This window comes from Pteronotus mesoamericanus, unplaced genomic scaffold (assembly GCF_021234165.1).
Source record: "Pteronotus mesoamericanus isolate MK-2021 breed Mesoamerican mustached bat unplaced genomic scaffold, CSHL_Meso_final contig_82, whole genome shotgun sequence".
Lineage (NCBI taxonomy): Eukaryota > Metazoa > Chordata > Mammalia > Chiroptera > Mormoopidae > Pteronotus > Pteronotus mesoamericanus.
This window is the reverse complement of record NW_026555265.1, coordinates 21276299-21294180: the sequence shown is the minus strand read 5'-3', so window position 1 is coordinate 21294180 and position 17882 is coordinate 21276299. Positions and strand designations below refer to the sequence as shown.

Here is a 17882-nt window from a genome sequence, read left to right as displayed (position 1 = left end):
GCTTGGCAGGAAGGCAAAATCTGAGGGAATGTTTTAGGAAAAGGTATTTGAACATTATTACAGACTAAGGAGGAGAAACATTTTGGAGGAAGAGACACAGAAAAAAAGAAGATTTTTGATAAAGGAGTCAGGGAAGACTGACAAGGAATGAATTTCAGAAGTCTGAAAGCATTCTTTACTACTCTATCTTAATAAATGTATTTTGGTAAGATTAGACATCAATCTGTTGTTCTGTTTTTATGGGCACTTGGTCATTGGCAAATCCCTTTCCAAATGGATTTCCATATGAAGCACAGTTTCACTTTATTCTGTGACAGAATTCTGAACTCAACCCAGGCATAGACTCAGCAGCGAAGTGACGAGCAAAGCTGTGCATTTCAGACAGTTGCCTCTAGTGGGTGATCACAAAGCCTGGGTCACATCACCACAATATAAAGTTTAAAACACAGCTTGTTTTTATCACTTCGGCCAGAGATGATCTGAGTTTTCAACTCATGGTGACTATACTCCAAGTGGTGATTCATAAATAAAATGTCATGCTGTAAGTTATTAGGTTTACATCTTTCCTGAAAATATGGACCAGTTTGCTGCTCACAAACAAGCTCCCTCCAGAGTAGTTGGTTGTTTTGGGGTTTGTTTTTTTTTTTTTTTTGGTTTTTTTTTGTTTTTTTGTTTTTAAGGAATTAATTTTATAAACCCAGAAAGGTTTTGATGGATGCAGAATTAAATTATTTTTATCAGTCTTCAGAAATTCAGTAAGTTGTCCTTTGTGTTATAAAAATACTTAACGAAAGAACTAAGACTGAAACCGTCAATCCAGAAATAGGGAAACCTATTCCATGGAAAGCACTGATATACACTGACCAATAATTATTTTATATGTCTTGCTTTCCGAAAATATTATTTCAACCCTAAACTTTGATGTGTCATTAAATGATCATTTCTATGCATTGCTATAATTTCTAACTTCGTAATTCAATTTACATTATTTATAATGAAAGAGACACCCTGATTTACATTTGTAACAAATGGTTGGTTTTAATTAAAGAGAGTGTCTTTCTAGGCTGGAATGTCTGACCTTTTTATGGACATTTTCCTCAATTGGTTCAATTTATTTTTACCTGTATCAAACATCAACTCTGTCATTAAGCATTGTACTAGTAAAATTTATGTGTAAGCATGAACCTTGACCTCCGGGAGCTTATAGTCACAGAGGGAGACATAATCTGTAGATTCACAGATGTACTCATAACTGGTATAATGTTCATGGAGTCATGATACTTGATAGACCAGAGAAGGGACAATTATCCCAGTCTTGTGCGAAATGTAAAGAAAGGCTTCTTGATCTTTCCTGGTAAAAATGGTACATAGGCTAAGTGTTCAGGAAGGGTGGAATTTAGCTTGGGTGAGAAGAATGGATAGTTTGCTCTGGTAGAGAAGTCAGCATAAAAAGCTTTGAGGTACATTGAGAAAACTCTTAAGAAATTCAGTACCACTAGACAGTAAAGGTGAATCTCTTGAGGTAAATGTAAGCTTAAGTCACAGAGATCCTGTAGGTCTCTTATAAGAGTAACTGAGTGGAGATGATGTAGAGGGGAATAACTCAAGAGGCAGAGACCTGTTAGGAGATATTTACAATCCTCTGACAACAGACGTAGAGGATATAAACCAGGCTAGGGGAGCAGGGATCGATGAGAGGGAAAATCCAAGACACTTTATAGAGTTAAAAAATCAGCCTCACCTGTTGTATATTGGTATGTGTGGAAAGGTACCTTTAAGGTTGTTGGATGGGAGGGAAAGGTCTAAATAATTCCGTTCTCTGTTTTTGGTCTTTTAATGATTAGTGATGCAATTAGCTACCTTTGGGAATGCAGAGGAGAAGAAATCTCAGGGAAATGAGCATGATGAAATTAATGTTGGACGTTTTGAGCTTGAGGGACACTCAAGAGGAAATGTTCAGTTGAGCTGGCTATAGGAGCCTTAAATTCAGGGCATAGTTAAAGAATAGGAAATACAAAGTAATGATTCATCATGATGAATAGTAGTGAAAGCCACTCATTTGTTCAGTCAAAACTCATTATTGGTGGCCTCTTAAATGTCAACCTGGGTGTATATCAGTATAAAATCATAGAAAAATACCCACTCATAACTGTTATACTCCAGAAGTTTCAGTCTATGAGAACGGATGAAGTCATACAGAGTAAGTGGGTACACACGCGCACACACACGCACACACACAAATACTGGGCTGAAAGTAGAAACCTGCAAGACATCAATATGTAAGTGGTACTGCATAAGAGGAACCCACAGAAGTCTGGTTAGGAAGGAAGGAAGACCATGAGCTAAGAGAGTATTTAAATTAATAGTGGTTTCCAGGTTAAGGGCAGTGAGAAAAGCAGAGACAGGACTGAAGCATGGTTAGCATTGTGAAAGTCAACAGTGACTTTTCTGTTGCATTGCAGTGATATGTGATAATAGATTTCACTGGGATACAGAGTGAATAGGAGTTGCATCTACCAATAATGAGTTCAAATTACCTTTCAAGAAGCTCTACTGAGCAGTGAGGAGAGAGAAAGAGGTTTCGATTTATGTAGAGCACAAGTTTAAGGAGAAATTTTTTAGCAAGAAAAAGATTTTATCATATTGTAGTTTGTTAAAAACTAAAGTCAATAGAGAGAAAAAAGCTCCTGAAACGGGGATGGAAGATGAAGGTTACAGGAGACAAAGTGCTACGAAGCTAAAGTGCAGGAGGAGTGGTCCCCATGCACTCTGAGCCTCAGTGAGTCAAAAAGTCTGTATCAGGCGTGAAAATTGTGGTAAACAGAATGGAAGGAGACAGGAGCCATTAAGGAGGACTAAAGAGACAACGTAAGTAGATGGCTTGGCCTTCACCAGAGGAGAATGTGTTTGCACAGCCGTGTGGGAGCAGTGATTTAGAGTTGGTGTTAGTGAGCTAGAAACAAGCCTTCCTTCTTTTGCCGGAGAGAACTGTGGAAGAAACCAGATTTCATTCAGACAATGTGGCCATTAGAAGTCCTTGCGGGAGGAAAACAAAAGTACATGTAGAAGAATTGGTGTCATATATATTTGGTGTCCAGAGGTTAGAGTCAATAGGCTTTGGAGAGAAGAGGGAGGTTGGAGGATACATCAACAGAACCAGCACCAAATTTAAAGGAGTATGGAGAGAAGGGTTCAGGAGAGGGCAGTTAACTGGGGTGCCATTTTGGGGGGAAGGTAGCAACAATGGAAAGCTTTTGAGATTCAGGATTCCACAATGTAAATGTGATGTTGGAATGGAGTTTGATATCTTGGTGTCTGGGAAGTGAACCTGAGCTTGGCTCTGTTTGGTAGTTCGAGGAGACTGGGCTTTGTTTCTGTCAATGCTTTATAATAATTCTCCATAGTTTACAAAGGGATTTCACTCTCTCTTCTGTTTTCACATTAACACTAAAAGCTCCTCTGGGTATAGAGACTATTACCATGTTTTTAGAAAAGTGAAAACTAAAGCCTAAAATAATCCGGGATCACATTGCAGAGGACAGAACTGGAAGCCCTGTCTGATTCCATGTTTGGTTTACCTCTTTTAAAAATGTTGGTTTCAAGCGAGTTTGAGGTAGACAAATACTTACGAGTAGAATCCCCGTCACTACTAGGAAGACAGCAAGGTTTGGTATTTTCATTTTCTAAAGCTGGTGCTGACTTCTTCATTATTGTTATAAAATGTGCTCATTTATTCCTCAAAAACACTGATGCTTCCCATTCAGGATTAGAGACCTAAGGGATACATTATAGAATGAAAATGTATAATGGTATTTATATGCACTTGTTATGTTTTATTACACAGAGGATATTCTACCTTACTGTAGACCTACTTTTCCAACATCCAATAATCCCAGAGATCCTAGTTCTTCGAGTTCAATGTCATCCAGGGGATCAGGAAGCAGACAAAGAGAACAAGCAAATGCAGGTCGAAGAAATATTGCAGAAATGCAAGTTCTTGGAGGATATGAAAGAGGAGAAGATAATAATGAAGAATTAGAGGTATCTGTAACTTTGTTCCATTTCCCAACATTAGACTAGTACTAGTATACTAGTTCAAACTTAGGAGCATCCGTCCATCTACAGAAATGTTATTATTTTATCACAAACCCTCATGTCAGCAATGCCAGAAACTCTAATTCTGAAACTATAATTATTTTCCTGAAATGTGTTCCAAAATTTTCAAATGGTAATAACAGTTTCTTTTTAGATCTAGATTTCATATCCATTTACAGGTATTCAGATATGAAATTTATATGGCAAACATGTTGTTAACAAATAAGAGCTATTGACCTAAATGATTATAATCCATAGCATTTTAGTAGGTTATAAAAACCCAGTAAGGTGACAGTTACATGATGTGAGCCAGGGGAGCGTGCCTGTGTTATCTGCCACCCCAGTCATCAGTGGGGCTAATCCGGCTGATTGGGCCAACTACCACCTTTCACCTTCAGTCTTCTGCAAATGAGATCCTGATACTTGACACTGACCTTCATAGAGAAAGGAGAGCGTTTCTTTTTTTTCTTTATTTTATTTATTTTTACAGAAAAGGGGAGGGAGAGAAACATTGATTGGTTGCCTCTCCTACACCCCAAACCGGTGCAACCCAGGATCTGGCCTGCAACCCAGGCATGAGCCCTGCCCGGAAGTCAAACTGGTGACCTTCCGCTTTGTGGGATGACACCCAACACACTGAGCCACAGAGCGAGGAGAACATTTCTTGAGTCAAAGATATACTTCTTTATTGGAATCTATAAATAGCAATACCAGATAGAGTTGAAAATAATCATATAGTATTTAAAATCACCTCCCAGTTTTAAGATTGTGTTTCTCCATGTCATAAGAAAGAAGTTGAGCATAAATTTATTTTTTACATACATAGTTGACCCTGGAACAACATGGTTATTAGGGGCTTTGACACCTCCCTATGCAGTCAAAAACCTATGTATAACTTTTGGCTCCCCCAGAACTTAAGTACTAAAAGCCTACTGCTAACTGGAAGCCTTATCAGTAACAGAGACATTTCCTGAACACACATTTTGTATGTCATATATATATGTGTACCTTTAGAAAAAATTAAGCTAGAGAAAATAAAATGCTATTAAGAGTATCATAAAGAAAATACATGTACAGTATTTCCTGAAAAAAGTCTATGTATAAGTGGACCCAAACAGTTCATACTGGTGTTGTTCAAAAGGTCAGCTATATCTGTAATCACAAGTAGATTGTTACATGAGTGTTAAACTGTAACTTTTAATAATACAAGATAAAAATAGTAAGTGATTATATGTGATTAAATTTTTATAATGCCCAATGTATTTGGATTTTGCGGTTTGGAAGAAGAAGACTTTCCTCCTACAAATACTGTTATAGAAGTTGTTTTTCAAGTGTTTTGTTGTTTAGAAGAGCCCTTTTGTGGAATGAATATGGATGAGTACATCGGTAATTCCAATAAAAGCTAGTAACAGTTGAGCTACAATATTGACTTGGGACTGGGAGAGTGGAGAGCTCAGCCTGTGCTGCTCGCCTTTCCCCAGCACAACACCCGCAACAGAGACACTCTGTGGGACACGTTTGGTGCTTGTTCGGGAACTATTGGATTTGCTTTCAAAACCAACTGAAGTTGACAAATGAATTAGTTGCCATGAGCACTTTCCAATATATGCCAGTGAAGGAATGAAGAAACACAAACTATAAGAATAAAAACACATATATAAATACAAAATAACACTCTAAGTTTTATTTTTAAATTTAATAATAACTTATCTCTTACAGGAAACTGAAAGCTGAAGACAACCAGAGAGGCTTGTGAGATCTAATGTGAAAATTATCACTCAAGATGCCTCACGTCTGATGACACATGACGCCAGATAAAATGTTCAGTGCAATCAGAGTGTACAAATTGTCATTTTTATTCCTCTTACTGGAATACCATTTTAAAAATTTTTATTGGGTTTTATCGTTGTTGTTTGATCCCTATCCCTACAAGGAACCTCCCAATTCCCCTCACTTTTGTAACAAACCATTACACCTTACTTCCAGCAAGGGAAGTATTTAACTTCTTGCTTCAGTCATCAGCCAACAGAAGAGAACAGAATAGTTCTTTAGCATTTTCCGCTGAGATATGGCATTGCACTGCTTATATACCAAGCCAATTTATAGCAAAATATTGATCAAAGATACAAAGTTGATTAATCAACCTCATGCCAAGGGCTCTGAAGATACATTCTTTCTATAACCAATTGCTAATGCAAATTAAAACATATCATTTTAACATGATTTTGAAATCAGTCTTTCATACCACCCTTTGCTGGGAGAAAATAAAAATACACCAAATGCAAAACAACCACAATCAATTTGAATGGGGTAGAAACATTGTAAATATATACTCTTGCAAACCCTGGTGGTACTTTATTTCGTCTTCATTTCAATCACCGAAGTATATTCTTATTGGAAATGTTCTTTTGGATTAGTAGGGGTAATAAGCCAGTTGGATCTCTGGTTGTCTAGTCATTGTCATAAGTAAACCTAGCAAAAACGTTATTCTATTTTTCAATCAAAAAGCAATTATAAATGCATATAACAAACAAATGGGTGTTTTTTTAATGACCAATTAAATAAGGACATCCCTGTCTTAACTGGCCTAAATTTCTTCTGGTAGTGTCAGTTCAACTTTCAGAAGTGCCACTTAAGGAAGTTTGATTTTTGTTTTTGTAATGCACTGTTTTTAAACTTTTTTTTTTTTTTTGGTTTTAAAAGCACAATCACTAAACTTTATTTGTAAACCATTGTAACTATTAACCTTTTTTGTCTTATTGAAAAAAAAAATGTTGAGAAGCGTTTTTAACCTGTTTTGTTAATGCTCTATGTTTGTATTTGGAATATTTGAATGATGACAGATGGTGAAGTAACGTGCATACTTTATTGTGGGCCATAAACCCAATGGTCCTTGCTTTTCCTGGACTTAAAGAAAAAAAGGTTTAAGTTTGTTGTGGCCAATGTTGAAACTTACAAGATTTCCTTACAAGCTCAAAGAGAGGCATTATGTGCTTTGAATTGCCAAATGATGCCCTCTGACTGTAGATTTTTATGATCCTTTTTTGTTGTTACATAAATTTCATTGACTTTATAATTGGTGCTATTTGAAGAAAAAAAATGTACACTTATTCCTATACAGGTATCAGGCCTGACCCACTGGAAAACAAAGCCAAACAAAACTGAACCACAAAAAAAAAAAAAAAAAAATCGCTGGTGTTCACCAAAAACTAAATGTGTTCACTTAGATAATTTGAAAGTGACATAGAAAGGGTGTGCAGTACTAAGGGGTCAATCCATGTGATTAATGTTTTCATTATGTTCATGTAAGAAGCCTCTTATTTTTAGCCATAATTTTGCATACTGAAAATCCAATAATCAGAAAAAGTAATTTTGTCACATTATTTATTAAAAATGTTCTCAAATACATCATTCTTTCTTGTGTTGATTTCTTTTGTTTTTTCATTGTGTGATCAGATTTATTCCATTTAATCACAAGGCGTGCTGTCTTAACATTCCACTACTATATTATCAGATGAGTAAACATTCTTTTTTATGAACAACCATGTTTTTACTAATAAAGAAAAATGCTCATTTTCTCTAACTGAAATTAAAAAGTAAGATGCATAAAAACCTAAAAGTTAGTCTTTTGATCAGAGAGGGAGGTTTTATATTAAAGGTGTACTAAAATATTTATGTATATGTATCTGAGCTTGAGTTAACCTTTCTCTGAGATAGGATTTAACTATGATAAATCTGATTTGTAGTTTGAGCCACTTATGTTCTGTCAACAAGAAAATTATATAAATCCAAAATATTTTCCAGTAACTATCTGCTTTCTTGTTACAAATTTATGTGACATTTAAGTAATACAATACTTATTACATACCAAGTTGCACATTATTGTTCATTAATGTCAGCATATTTAAGTATTTAACTGTGGATGCCTGAGATGAGCATCATGCCTTGGATGTGCCAAGAGCAATAGAATCTAGTTAACATTTTTTTTCCTATGACATATACATTGCCAAATTTTGTGTTGACCCCAATTTGAAAATCTGGGAAAAACTGATAAAAAGTGGGACATAATTTGAAATTTAATTTTGTAAAAATGGAGTAATCACCAGCATATCTACTTAGAGATGACCAGGTCCATCAGTCAAAATACCAGTTTCCAAGTTATTTCAAGGAAAAAAATGGCGAGACATGTTTAATGACCTAATTTTTCAGTTTCCCTTGGTGAGTTATGTAAGTTAGTCTCTCTCTATTTATAGTATGTGATATGCATAAAAATTATGTGCATCAGAGGGCCTGGGTTTGAGTCCCATTTTGTCACAAGCTCTGTTTCCTTGGACATGTTACTTAATCTCTAAGTCTCAGGTACCTCACCTGTAAATTCAGTAATACCTACCTCATGGAGCTATTGTCATGATTTAGTGCATTGATGTGTATGACATGGAGCCTGTACACCCCCAAAACAATACAAGATATTGTATTTATGGACTGAAATAATTGTACACATACCATGCTCACTTCACACATAGTTTGTTCCCCAAAACTTGCGAATAGTTGGGTTTTTTTTTTCTTTTTTTAAGTCAGAGAATAAGTGTGGTACAAGTATGGGATTGGTTCCATTTCTGGTGAGTAAAGTTCATTGTGAAATACCTGATTGTGGAATAAATTCTTGGTGTTTTTGTTTGTTTCTTTGCTTTTGAATTCCTGAGGGCCACACAGTGGGTGGTGATATGGCATTTTTAGCACATATATTACCATTTGGGTGTGCAAGCATGTCACTTGACATCTCAATACCTGGACTTAGTATATATCATGGGTAATTATCCTGCCCAGTGGCAGAAAAATAACATCTTTGCTCCAGGTGAACTCAATAACATCTGACTTTCTTGGTCATTTCTGACATCGAGCCTGGACTTTCTCCTCCCTTCTCTTTTCACAGGGTGCTATCTAAATTCTAGAAGCTGTCTTCACGCATAGAGAGTTGGAGATGGGGGGGTGGGTGTTAGCGGCTTATGGCATTATTGCTATTGTCCAAGTTTCCAAAGATCTCCATTTGTCAGGATATTTACTTTGCATCCTCCACTCCCCAACTTCAATGCCCCTTATTTCTGGACCCTCTCTTGATACTTCTGAGCCATTGGACGTAAGCTGGGTGTAAGGAAGGAGAGTGGGAGTTTTGTAAGCTCGTCAGTGCCTTGCTGGAGCTCTGGAGACGCGTAGGGACCCTTCCTCTGGACCTCACAAGATGCCACTATGTCTTCCAAACTGCCTGTCACATTTGGACTCTGTGTGGTTTTGGGGAGGGAACAAACCTTGGTTCTGGATCCAGACCACCTGTGCTTGAATCTTGGCTCCTCAAATTATTGGTTGTATACCCATGGGAAAATTACTTAATGAATATATGACTTAATCATAAAATAGCAATATGAAAATGCCTTACTTACAAACTTGGGATTGAAGATGTTAATATATGTAAAGTAGATAGTAAGTGCTCAATAGTCACTGGGCAATACCCACTGCTTCTCTGGCATTGAAATGGAAAATGCTGCGTAGGTCTCTTTTCCATCAGGTTCCCCAAGCTGTGCTTGATAAGAGGGTGAGGAGACACAGGAATCAGAAACCTCAGTGACACACTCACTGCATTTAATTCCCTTACATTTAATACTCTCTTCCCAATGAAATGGAGAAGGATAGAGAGGGAGAGAGACAGGGAGAGAAATGGGAGGGAAGGAAGGAGAAATGGAAGAAGGTAGGGAGAAAAGTAAATGTTTTTCTTGCATTCCAGTCTTTGGTTTCCAAAACCTTAGTTCTTGCAACTCGCCTTCATTCTGTTACAAATTTCAAAAAATCTGTTTTAAAACCCAAAAGAAGTGTTGAATTGCTGGTCTGCAGTAACCATGTGAGGGCAGCGTATCTAGGAAGCCCTCTTAGTTGCTGAAGTGGTTGGAATAGCAACAAAAAGCTTATAGTAGGTGCAACGTCTGTAAATATTTCAAAATATGATCTTGTTATAAAAGGATATGATTAAAGAAAACACTAGAAACAGGTCAACCTTTAAAAACAACTTTTCTCATATTCTAGTTTTCTCAGCTTATTTCAAGAGAATTTAGATTGGAGAAATTTAAATGCTGAAAAACTGGATTTGGCAACAGATTAAGTTGAAGACTGAACATAGATTGTAAAGATCACCTTAGTATTAAAAAATTTTAGGAACGTTCTCTAGAGAAATATGGACATTGCCTTTTTTTCAGGAAGGAGATTATAGCAACACTCCCAATCAAGAAACTTAAGGACGTTCTGTTTCTGGATCCCTACACTTATTTTTTATTTGGTATTGATGCTCATTTTTTTCTCATATGTGAACATATTCCACCTGCAAAGTCCAGTGTCCTCTCATTAAGACCTCAGTTTGTCTGTAACAAACCAAATGACTGCCATCTCTACTCCAAACATATCATTTTTATCAGCATTTTAATTTTTGTTATTCCCTGATTTCTATAAAAGGACAAAACATGAAATAGTTAAATAATACTACAAAGATAGATGCCAACACTGACAAAACTGAACACTTTTGCTTAGCAACTGTATGTCAGCTATAAAGTTCTAAATTCAGTGGTTTAAAGAAATTACTACAGAATTAACAAAAGTGTATAATATATGGGAATAGAATGTAAGAAATGAGACATACAAATATGTAAAATTGTATTCGGATACAAATACATAAAATTATTTTGAATTAGTAAATCTACATTTTAATCAAATCCTGAACACTTCTTTCAAAGGTTGCCTGAGAAAACAAATGCTGCTTTATTTTTAAAAAAAGATAATTCTTTAGCACCAAAATTTCTTGTCATGCATAAATTAGATGAATTAAAGGAGTTTAGAAAGTTACATGCCTTGTCTGTATTTTTCTCTCTTTCCCATATTCCTTGATTTGAATGCTAGTGAGAGGCAAGACAATAAACGAGTGTTGACCTTAAATAGCCAGATATTTCTCCAGCAAAATGTGTTTATTCAAGAAAAACAGAGTTACAATTTGAGATATGCCTGTTAATGGTGAATCACAAGTCCAGACAACAGAAAAGAAACTTTCATTTATAGAAGGAAGGGGGAATTCACAGGGTTTGTTATAAACACAGTCCTTTCGAGGAAACTGGGAGTTTGAAGTGGCTTTTCATTGGCTGAGTGGTTGCTGAGCGAGTGGAAAACCTCCCTGCTGAAATAGTAGAGTAGAAGAACATCTGTTTGAGATAAAAGTATGTCTCTTCCTATATAGGGTAATTGATGATGAGTGTTAGGGTACAAGGGCTTGGGCTCTCCTAATTCTAATTTAAATGAGATTTCTTTCTTTTTTTAAAAATAATATTGTTTTTCAATTAAAGTTGATGTACACTATTATATTAGTTTCAGGTGAATAACCCAGTGATCAGACATCATCCCAATAAATCTAACACCCATCTGGCACTATACATAGTTATTAAAGTATTACAGACTATATTCCCTATGCCATACTTTCCATCCCTGTGACTATTTTGTAACAATTTGTGATTCCTAATCCCTTCACATTTTTCACCCATTAAATGAGGTTTCTACTTATTAATCTTAACATAGTTATTCAAAAACTATTTTCAAAGATACTTTTTCTCCGGAGGCACTAAACCAGTTTCCCAAAATGATGTCCATGGATATCTGTCTTCTGGTTATAAATGTTAATTTTGGATGCTTGTCCTAAATAAGATTCCCAGTTGACAAAGATTAATAATTTACATTTTGAAAACAATCCCAGGTAATTTTATGTTTAAAAAAAATTGAAAACCACTACTCTAACAAATGAAATACAAGTTGTATAGTAATATATATGAAAGTGGAAAGATTGAATAGTCAGAAGTATTTTTCAATCTCTTTCAGCCACTCAACAGTCATGATGTTTTCATTGCCTATTAAAAAAAAAAGTCTCATACAAATGGAGTGTGAGCATATGTCAGATTTCATTTACCTCATTAATAAGAGAATCAGCAGAAAGAGAAAGAGAATTTGGAGAACAGATGTGGAAGAAATGTAAAATGATTGCCAAATTAGGTAACTTTATGTACAGTGATACAAACATGGCATTAGTATTAAAGTTGAACTAGAGAATCATAACACCTTTTCTTCAGGCTAAAAAAAATCTGTCCTTCAGAGCCACATAAAATCTTCATCTTTATCATTTATAATTAGCCAAAAATACACTTTGATAATTTACATCCCTCCAAAAGAATCCAATAAAGGTCAAATAGTGACTTGACTTGTCTGCATTTTCTCAGAGGCAGAGTCTGAGACAAAGACTTGGGTGCAAATAGTTTATTTCGGAGGAAATCCCAGGAAATGGGTGTGGGAGTGGATGGGAAGAAAAATCATTATAGGTGATTCACAGTAGGTAAAGATGTCTCCAGAGAAGACTACTGGCTCTGAGAAGCATACAGAATGTCTCCTTTACTGAGGTTCAGGTGCCTAGAACATCATTAGTTTGCTCCTGGTCCCCTGTTTGTTCCAGGTTTCTAGTGGGCAGCCGTGGGGTAGGTGTGGGGAGAGGTTATCTTCCAAACACTAGATAGCAGACCAAGAAGTGAGAATAGAAAACCCTGAAGCAGAAAGTGGGCATGCATGTGGCAGGTGTTTGTAATAGAAAGGTTCCAAGATGAGGTGAGTCTGAGCTCAAAGAAAACTGTCTTTCACCACGGAGTCCTCAAAGCCATATGCTACAAGCAGGATTATTGGTGGGGGTTTTTTTACAATTGATTTTGGAGAGATAAAGGGGGAGGGGGGAGAAAGGGGGAGAGAGAGGGGAAGAGAGAGAGAGAGAGGGAAACACCGATATTTGTTGTTCCACTAATTTATGCATTCATTGATTGATTCTTATATGTGCCCCAACTGGAGATCAGACCCACAATCTTGGCAGTTCAGGACAATGCTTTAACCTACTGATCTACCTGACCACGGTGAAAAATGTTTTAATATTCTATAAAAGTCAAGCAATTAACCTTTTTCCAAATTTAGGATAAATTTTCTCTCATATTGTGCATGTGTGAAATTCATCATGTGGATTCACATTGATTTCAAATTGTTAGTACTATGGGTGTTGAGTTTTACTGCCATTTTAACATCTTCTGAAAATCTTTACATAATCACCAATGAGATACCAAAAGAAAAAAGAAAAAAGGTATGGGAACAGCAGTGAGACATGAGTTGGATTGTTAAAATAACTTCAATTGGGCATTTTCTAGCAAAACAATACGCTTTATAGTACCTAGGAAAGGAAAGAAAATTATCCACAATAATTTAAAGTTGTGCCTTATAATACACACACACACACCAACTGCAAATGAATGAAAACAAAAATTACCAAATCTCTCATAGTAACATGAAAGAAATTTCAAAGTTGAGGATGATATAATCCTGTAATGTTCCCATGAGATCATAGATGCATTGTACCGTATCATATTTATGATTGGAAAAATTTTCCCAGTGACAGACAAAATAAAGCTCTTAACAGTCAAAGAAGTCTTAAATTTAATAAAATATCATAACATTTATGCAAACCCATTGCTTTAAATAAATTGGACTCAAAATATTTACATAGATTTAGTACTTTTTTAAAATTCAGATCTCTGGCATAATCACTAGCTCCACATATTAAGGCTGAAGTTAGGTATTGAGGTTTTAGTAATTCTTCTATTTGGGAAAAGCTCCGAGCTTTTCACCTTCAAGTAAAACACAGCTTTTGTTGCTTTTTACTTTTGTAACCTGCTTGGCTTCAGGAAGTGACAAAAGTAACCTGAACAACTGCGGCTTCTGTCCCTGCCCTGCATCTTAGGGATCTCCTGCCCTTCAAAACGCCTTCTTTGAACCTTTTGAAATCCTCTCCAGCTGCGTGCTGCTGGCCATGGCAGTGCCAGGACCAGTGTGGGCCCAGGCCCCCAGCTTATGAGGTTGCAACCCAAGGAGCCCCAGAATTCAGATGCACATTTATGGGAATCTCCTGGAGCCTTGTAGTTAGCCACCTGGTTCCAGGAGGGCAGCCCGGTTAGTGAATTGCTCACACTGGTTGGCATATTTCTTTCATAAAACTGAGTGAATTCGTGTTGCCAAAATGGTACTGATGTGCCTGATTTTGGGTGACTAAAATTGTTTATATGAGCAGGGACCTGCAGAGGTCTTTTCCTGGCTGTCACAGGAGGCAAACCCTGAAGCACAGGGAAAAAGCACATTTTAAAAACCAGCCTAAAAAAACCTGAGTTTTTATATGGAATGTCTATTTAATAGAATACTGTATGCTTTTCACAGTATGAGAGTTCAGATAGTATATATGCAATATCTTATCTACATGATCTCTGTAAAGGTTATGTGCAAGTCATCTTTAAAATGCCTGTTTATTTTTTGTGTTAAGAGTAAGTGTTTACATGTGTTCCTGGGATTTAGCCACTAGTCATAATATTTGTGTCTAGAATTTTTTTAAAAAATCAATTGTCAATGCTTCTTTATTTAAGTTCTCTTTTTAAATAAGACTAAGTCATGCAACATGTCTGTAAAGGTTTAGAGAATGAAAAACATTTCAAATAAGTACTCTGGGGAATACCATAGGAAGTAAATTATGAATAAATTACAGAAAACAATGAGTAATTTATTGTGTACATGCTAGAATTTAAATATGTATCACATTGAATTTTTACCAAAATTGGTTTGAAATGGTTAGGTTTAATCCCTTTTGACAGACAAGAAAACCAAGATTTTGAAAGATTAAGAAATTTGCTAAATTTTCAAAATGGAGATGTAAACAGAGTATAGATATGAATCCAGCCTCAAATCTAGTGCTCTTTCTAGAAATTAAAACTAATTCTCAGGAATGAAAACCCAGTTAGTAAAATTTAGAAACAATATCCAACTCCCTTTTTAAAATTAATTATAACTGAAACGAGGAAAAAAAAGGTGTCTGTGTTGGAAGTAGGGAAGATGGATGGATGTTAAAGGTGCTGCTGCCACCAAATATTTTAAAGTTCCATTATCTTTAATTAATATATAAATCTTAAAGTATTGCTTAGTTTCCAAGGATCATTTTTAAAAATAAAAAAATATATAAAGGATAATGTTCATCACAGAACTGTGTGTGTGTGTGTGTGTGTGTGTGTATCCTATATTAGTACTCTCAATATTTAAGAACTTTAACAATTTGCTTCAAAAGCAATTTAACCTTTATGTGTACTCTTGTTTTATCAGAAAAGCTTGAGAAACTGCTCAAGGTCATACAACACTGCTTTTTAAGTCAGAATTTTTAATTCGCTTTATCTAACGTAGCCCTCCCTTTGGTCCCACTTCTGCCTCTCTATGCGGAAGAAGAATCTTTTGGAGAGTTCTTAACATTTTCAAAAAAATTAGTCTTTTTAAAATGGGTTAAGATATTTATAATAAATAATACCTTACCATTTTGAATGCTTGACTACTTCAGGGAAAAATAAATTAAAAAAATAATAAATTACTTAGACTGATAATGCACCTATGCATAGGATTAGCATATATTCAGAAGTTAATATATTTTATCTGGATGATTTACTATCAACCATTGTTAATTAAGCTTCACATGTTTCAAGTGTGCCTAATTAAACGATCATTTTGAATAAACTTGATTTCTTATCCTGCTATATAATATGATGCCAAAATATGATTACTGGACTATCCAAAAAAAAAAAAAAATTGCCACAGGTTAATCAAAAAAGTTTGATTATGTTACTTATAAACTTTTATTTTTCTCCCTAATCTGATTCCAACCTAGGCATTCATTTATTGATTTAGCAGTGTACTGAGCTACTGTTTATGAAGAGCAAGCATGAAAGTACACCAGAAGGGTTCACAATATAATGGGAGAATGTACAACAGAGGGTAAGTTAGGTTGACAAGTACTTACATGCTGTTTGAGTCAATTCAAGCTGCTGTAACAAAAATATCTGAACTGAGCGTCCTATAAAACAACAGAATTTTTTTTCTCACAGTTCTAGGAGCTCAGAAGTCCAAGAACAAGTTGCCTGCAGATTAGGTGTCTGGTGAAAGCCTGCTTCCTGGTTCATAGGCAACCAAGTTTTTGCTGGGTCTTCATGTGGCTAAAGAGAAAAGGGAGGTCTCTGAGTTCTTTTTTGTAAGGACATTAATCCTATTCCTGAGGCTCCACCCTTATGAGCTAATCACTTCCTAAAGGCTCCCCTCTTAATATCAATACACAGAAGGTTAGGTCTAAACATATAAATTGGGGGGACACAAATATTCATGCTTTAATACATGACAATAAAGGAGCTTGTTGAAACTCTAAACAGGAATTGAAGAGATGTTTTATCTGGATTATGAAAGCTAAAAAGGAAGTCACCATTTCATTTATAAAATATTAAGTTGGGTTTCCTCAGAATTATACTCTACTTTAAAAAGTTAATATTGAATACATTTTAAAATTGAAATAAATTTAGGTGAGCCCTCAAAATAATTATGTTTGATAAAGGTGCCTTGGATTATTGTTTTTTTTGGTTCTTGGCCATTTTCCATCAATCTCCAAATAAAATATTTTAGAATAACACATATTTAAAGAATTAACCAATGAAAATATTAAAGGATTAACTGATAAAAATATTAAGAGGATTTGGGATTAAATTGTTTTTTAAATTTAACATCTCATAGAGTATCAGTAATGATGTTTCTAAACACAGGTTATATACATAAGTTACATAAAATACAACTCACTGTGGCTAAGCAACAGAAATAAATTATGGTATAATAGCATTGAAAAATACCACAAGAGAGTGCTGAGAAGACATGCTTTAATCAAGACTCCTACTCCATTTGCCTTGAATCCTTTTGCTCTGCTTTACTCCACATGTTGCTTTTTTATCTGGCTGTTACCAAGATGGCTGTTAACAGACCAAGCCTAAAGCCATACATGATAGTATTCAGAGGCCAAGAGACCCATGCAAGAATACTCAATATTCTTTAAAAATGCTTCCCCTCAACCTTGTTATACGTGCTCTCTCTAGAACGAATCCTGCATCCAAATAAATACTTTGCACTATTTGATTTAAACATGGATCCCCTTAACCCTTATCAGGTCCCACTGGAGTATATTGATGCTACCCCTGAAGTATATGGACTGTTTGTTAAAGAGAATGGGTAATGGAACACACCCAACACACTCTTACTCATACATTTAGCAATTAGTCTGTACTCTAGCCTTTATATATAATTTATGTGGTGATTTTAAAAAAGTCTACAAATTCTATGACACTCCTTTCATCAGGAGGCACAGTCTATGAGTCATCCCCTTTGAATAATAGTAAGATTTTGACTGCTTCAACCAATAAAGTGAGGTTATTGCCTTTTGAGATTAGGTCATTAAAGTCCACGTAGCTTCCTCTTGATTCTTGGAACATTTGCTCTGCAGAAGCTGGCTCTTGGAATTCAATTGCTATGCTATAAAAAGCCTAACCACCTACAAATGTCTTGTGCCGGTCAGCAGTCACAACTGAGCCCAAGTTTAGCGCCTGTCATGGGAGTCTGAGGATTCCAACCCTCAGCCATTTGAGTCACTCCCAGCCACTCACAGCTTCCCAGATTTTATGGAGCGGCTGTGAAGACATCCCAAGACAAGCCCTCCCAGCTGTACTTTGAATCTCTGACCCACAGAATCCTCAGAATGAGTATAATAAAATTGATGTTACTTTATGCCAACAAGTTCAAGGTGGTTTATTACACAACAGTATATAACCAGAACCACTTAAATG

General features: G+C 35.7%; 1 protein-coding gene across 1 annotated transcript in view; it reads left to right on the top strand.

Moving 5' to 3' along the window:
- ROBO1 (roundabout guidance receptor 1) overlaps positions 1 to 5933 on the top strand; it is a 390902-nt gene extending 384969 nt beyond the window's left edge. Inside the window, exons 28-29 of the mRNA XM_054585231.1 lie at positions 3845 to 4041; positions 5815 to 5933. Of these exons, the coding sequence (XP_054441206.1) occupies positions 3845 to 4041; positions 5815 to 5829 (212 nt within the window). The 3' untranslated portion in view covers positions 5830 to 5933. The remainder of the gene's footprint in view (positions 1 to 3844; positions 4042 to 5814) is intronic.
- The last annotated feature ends 11949 nt before the right edge of the window (positions 5934 to 17882 follow it).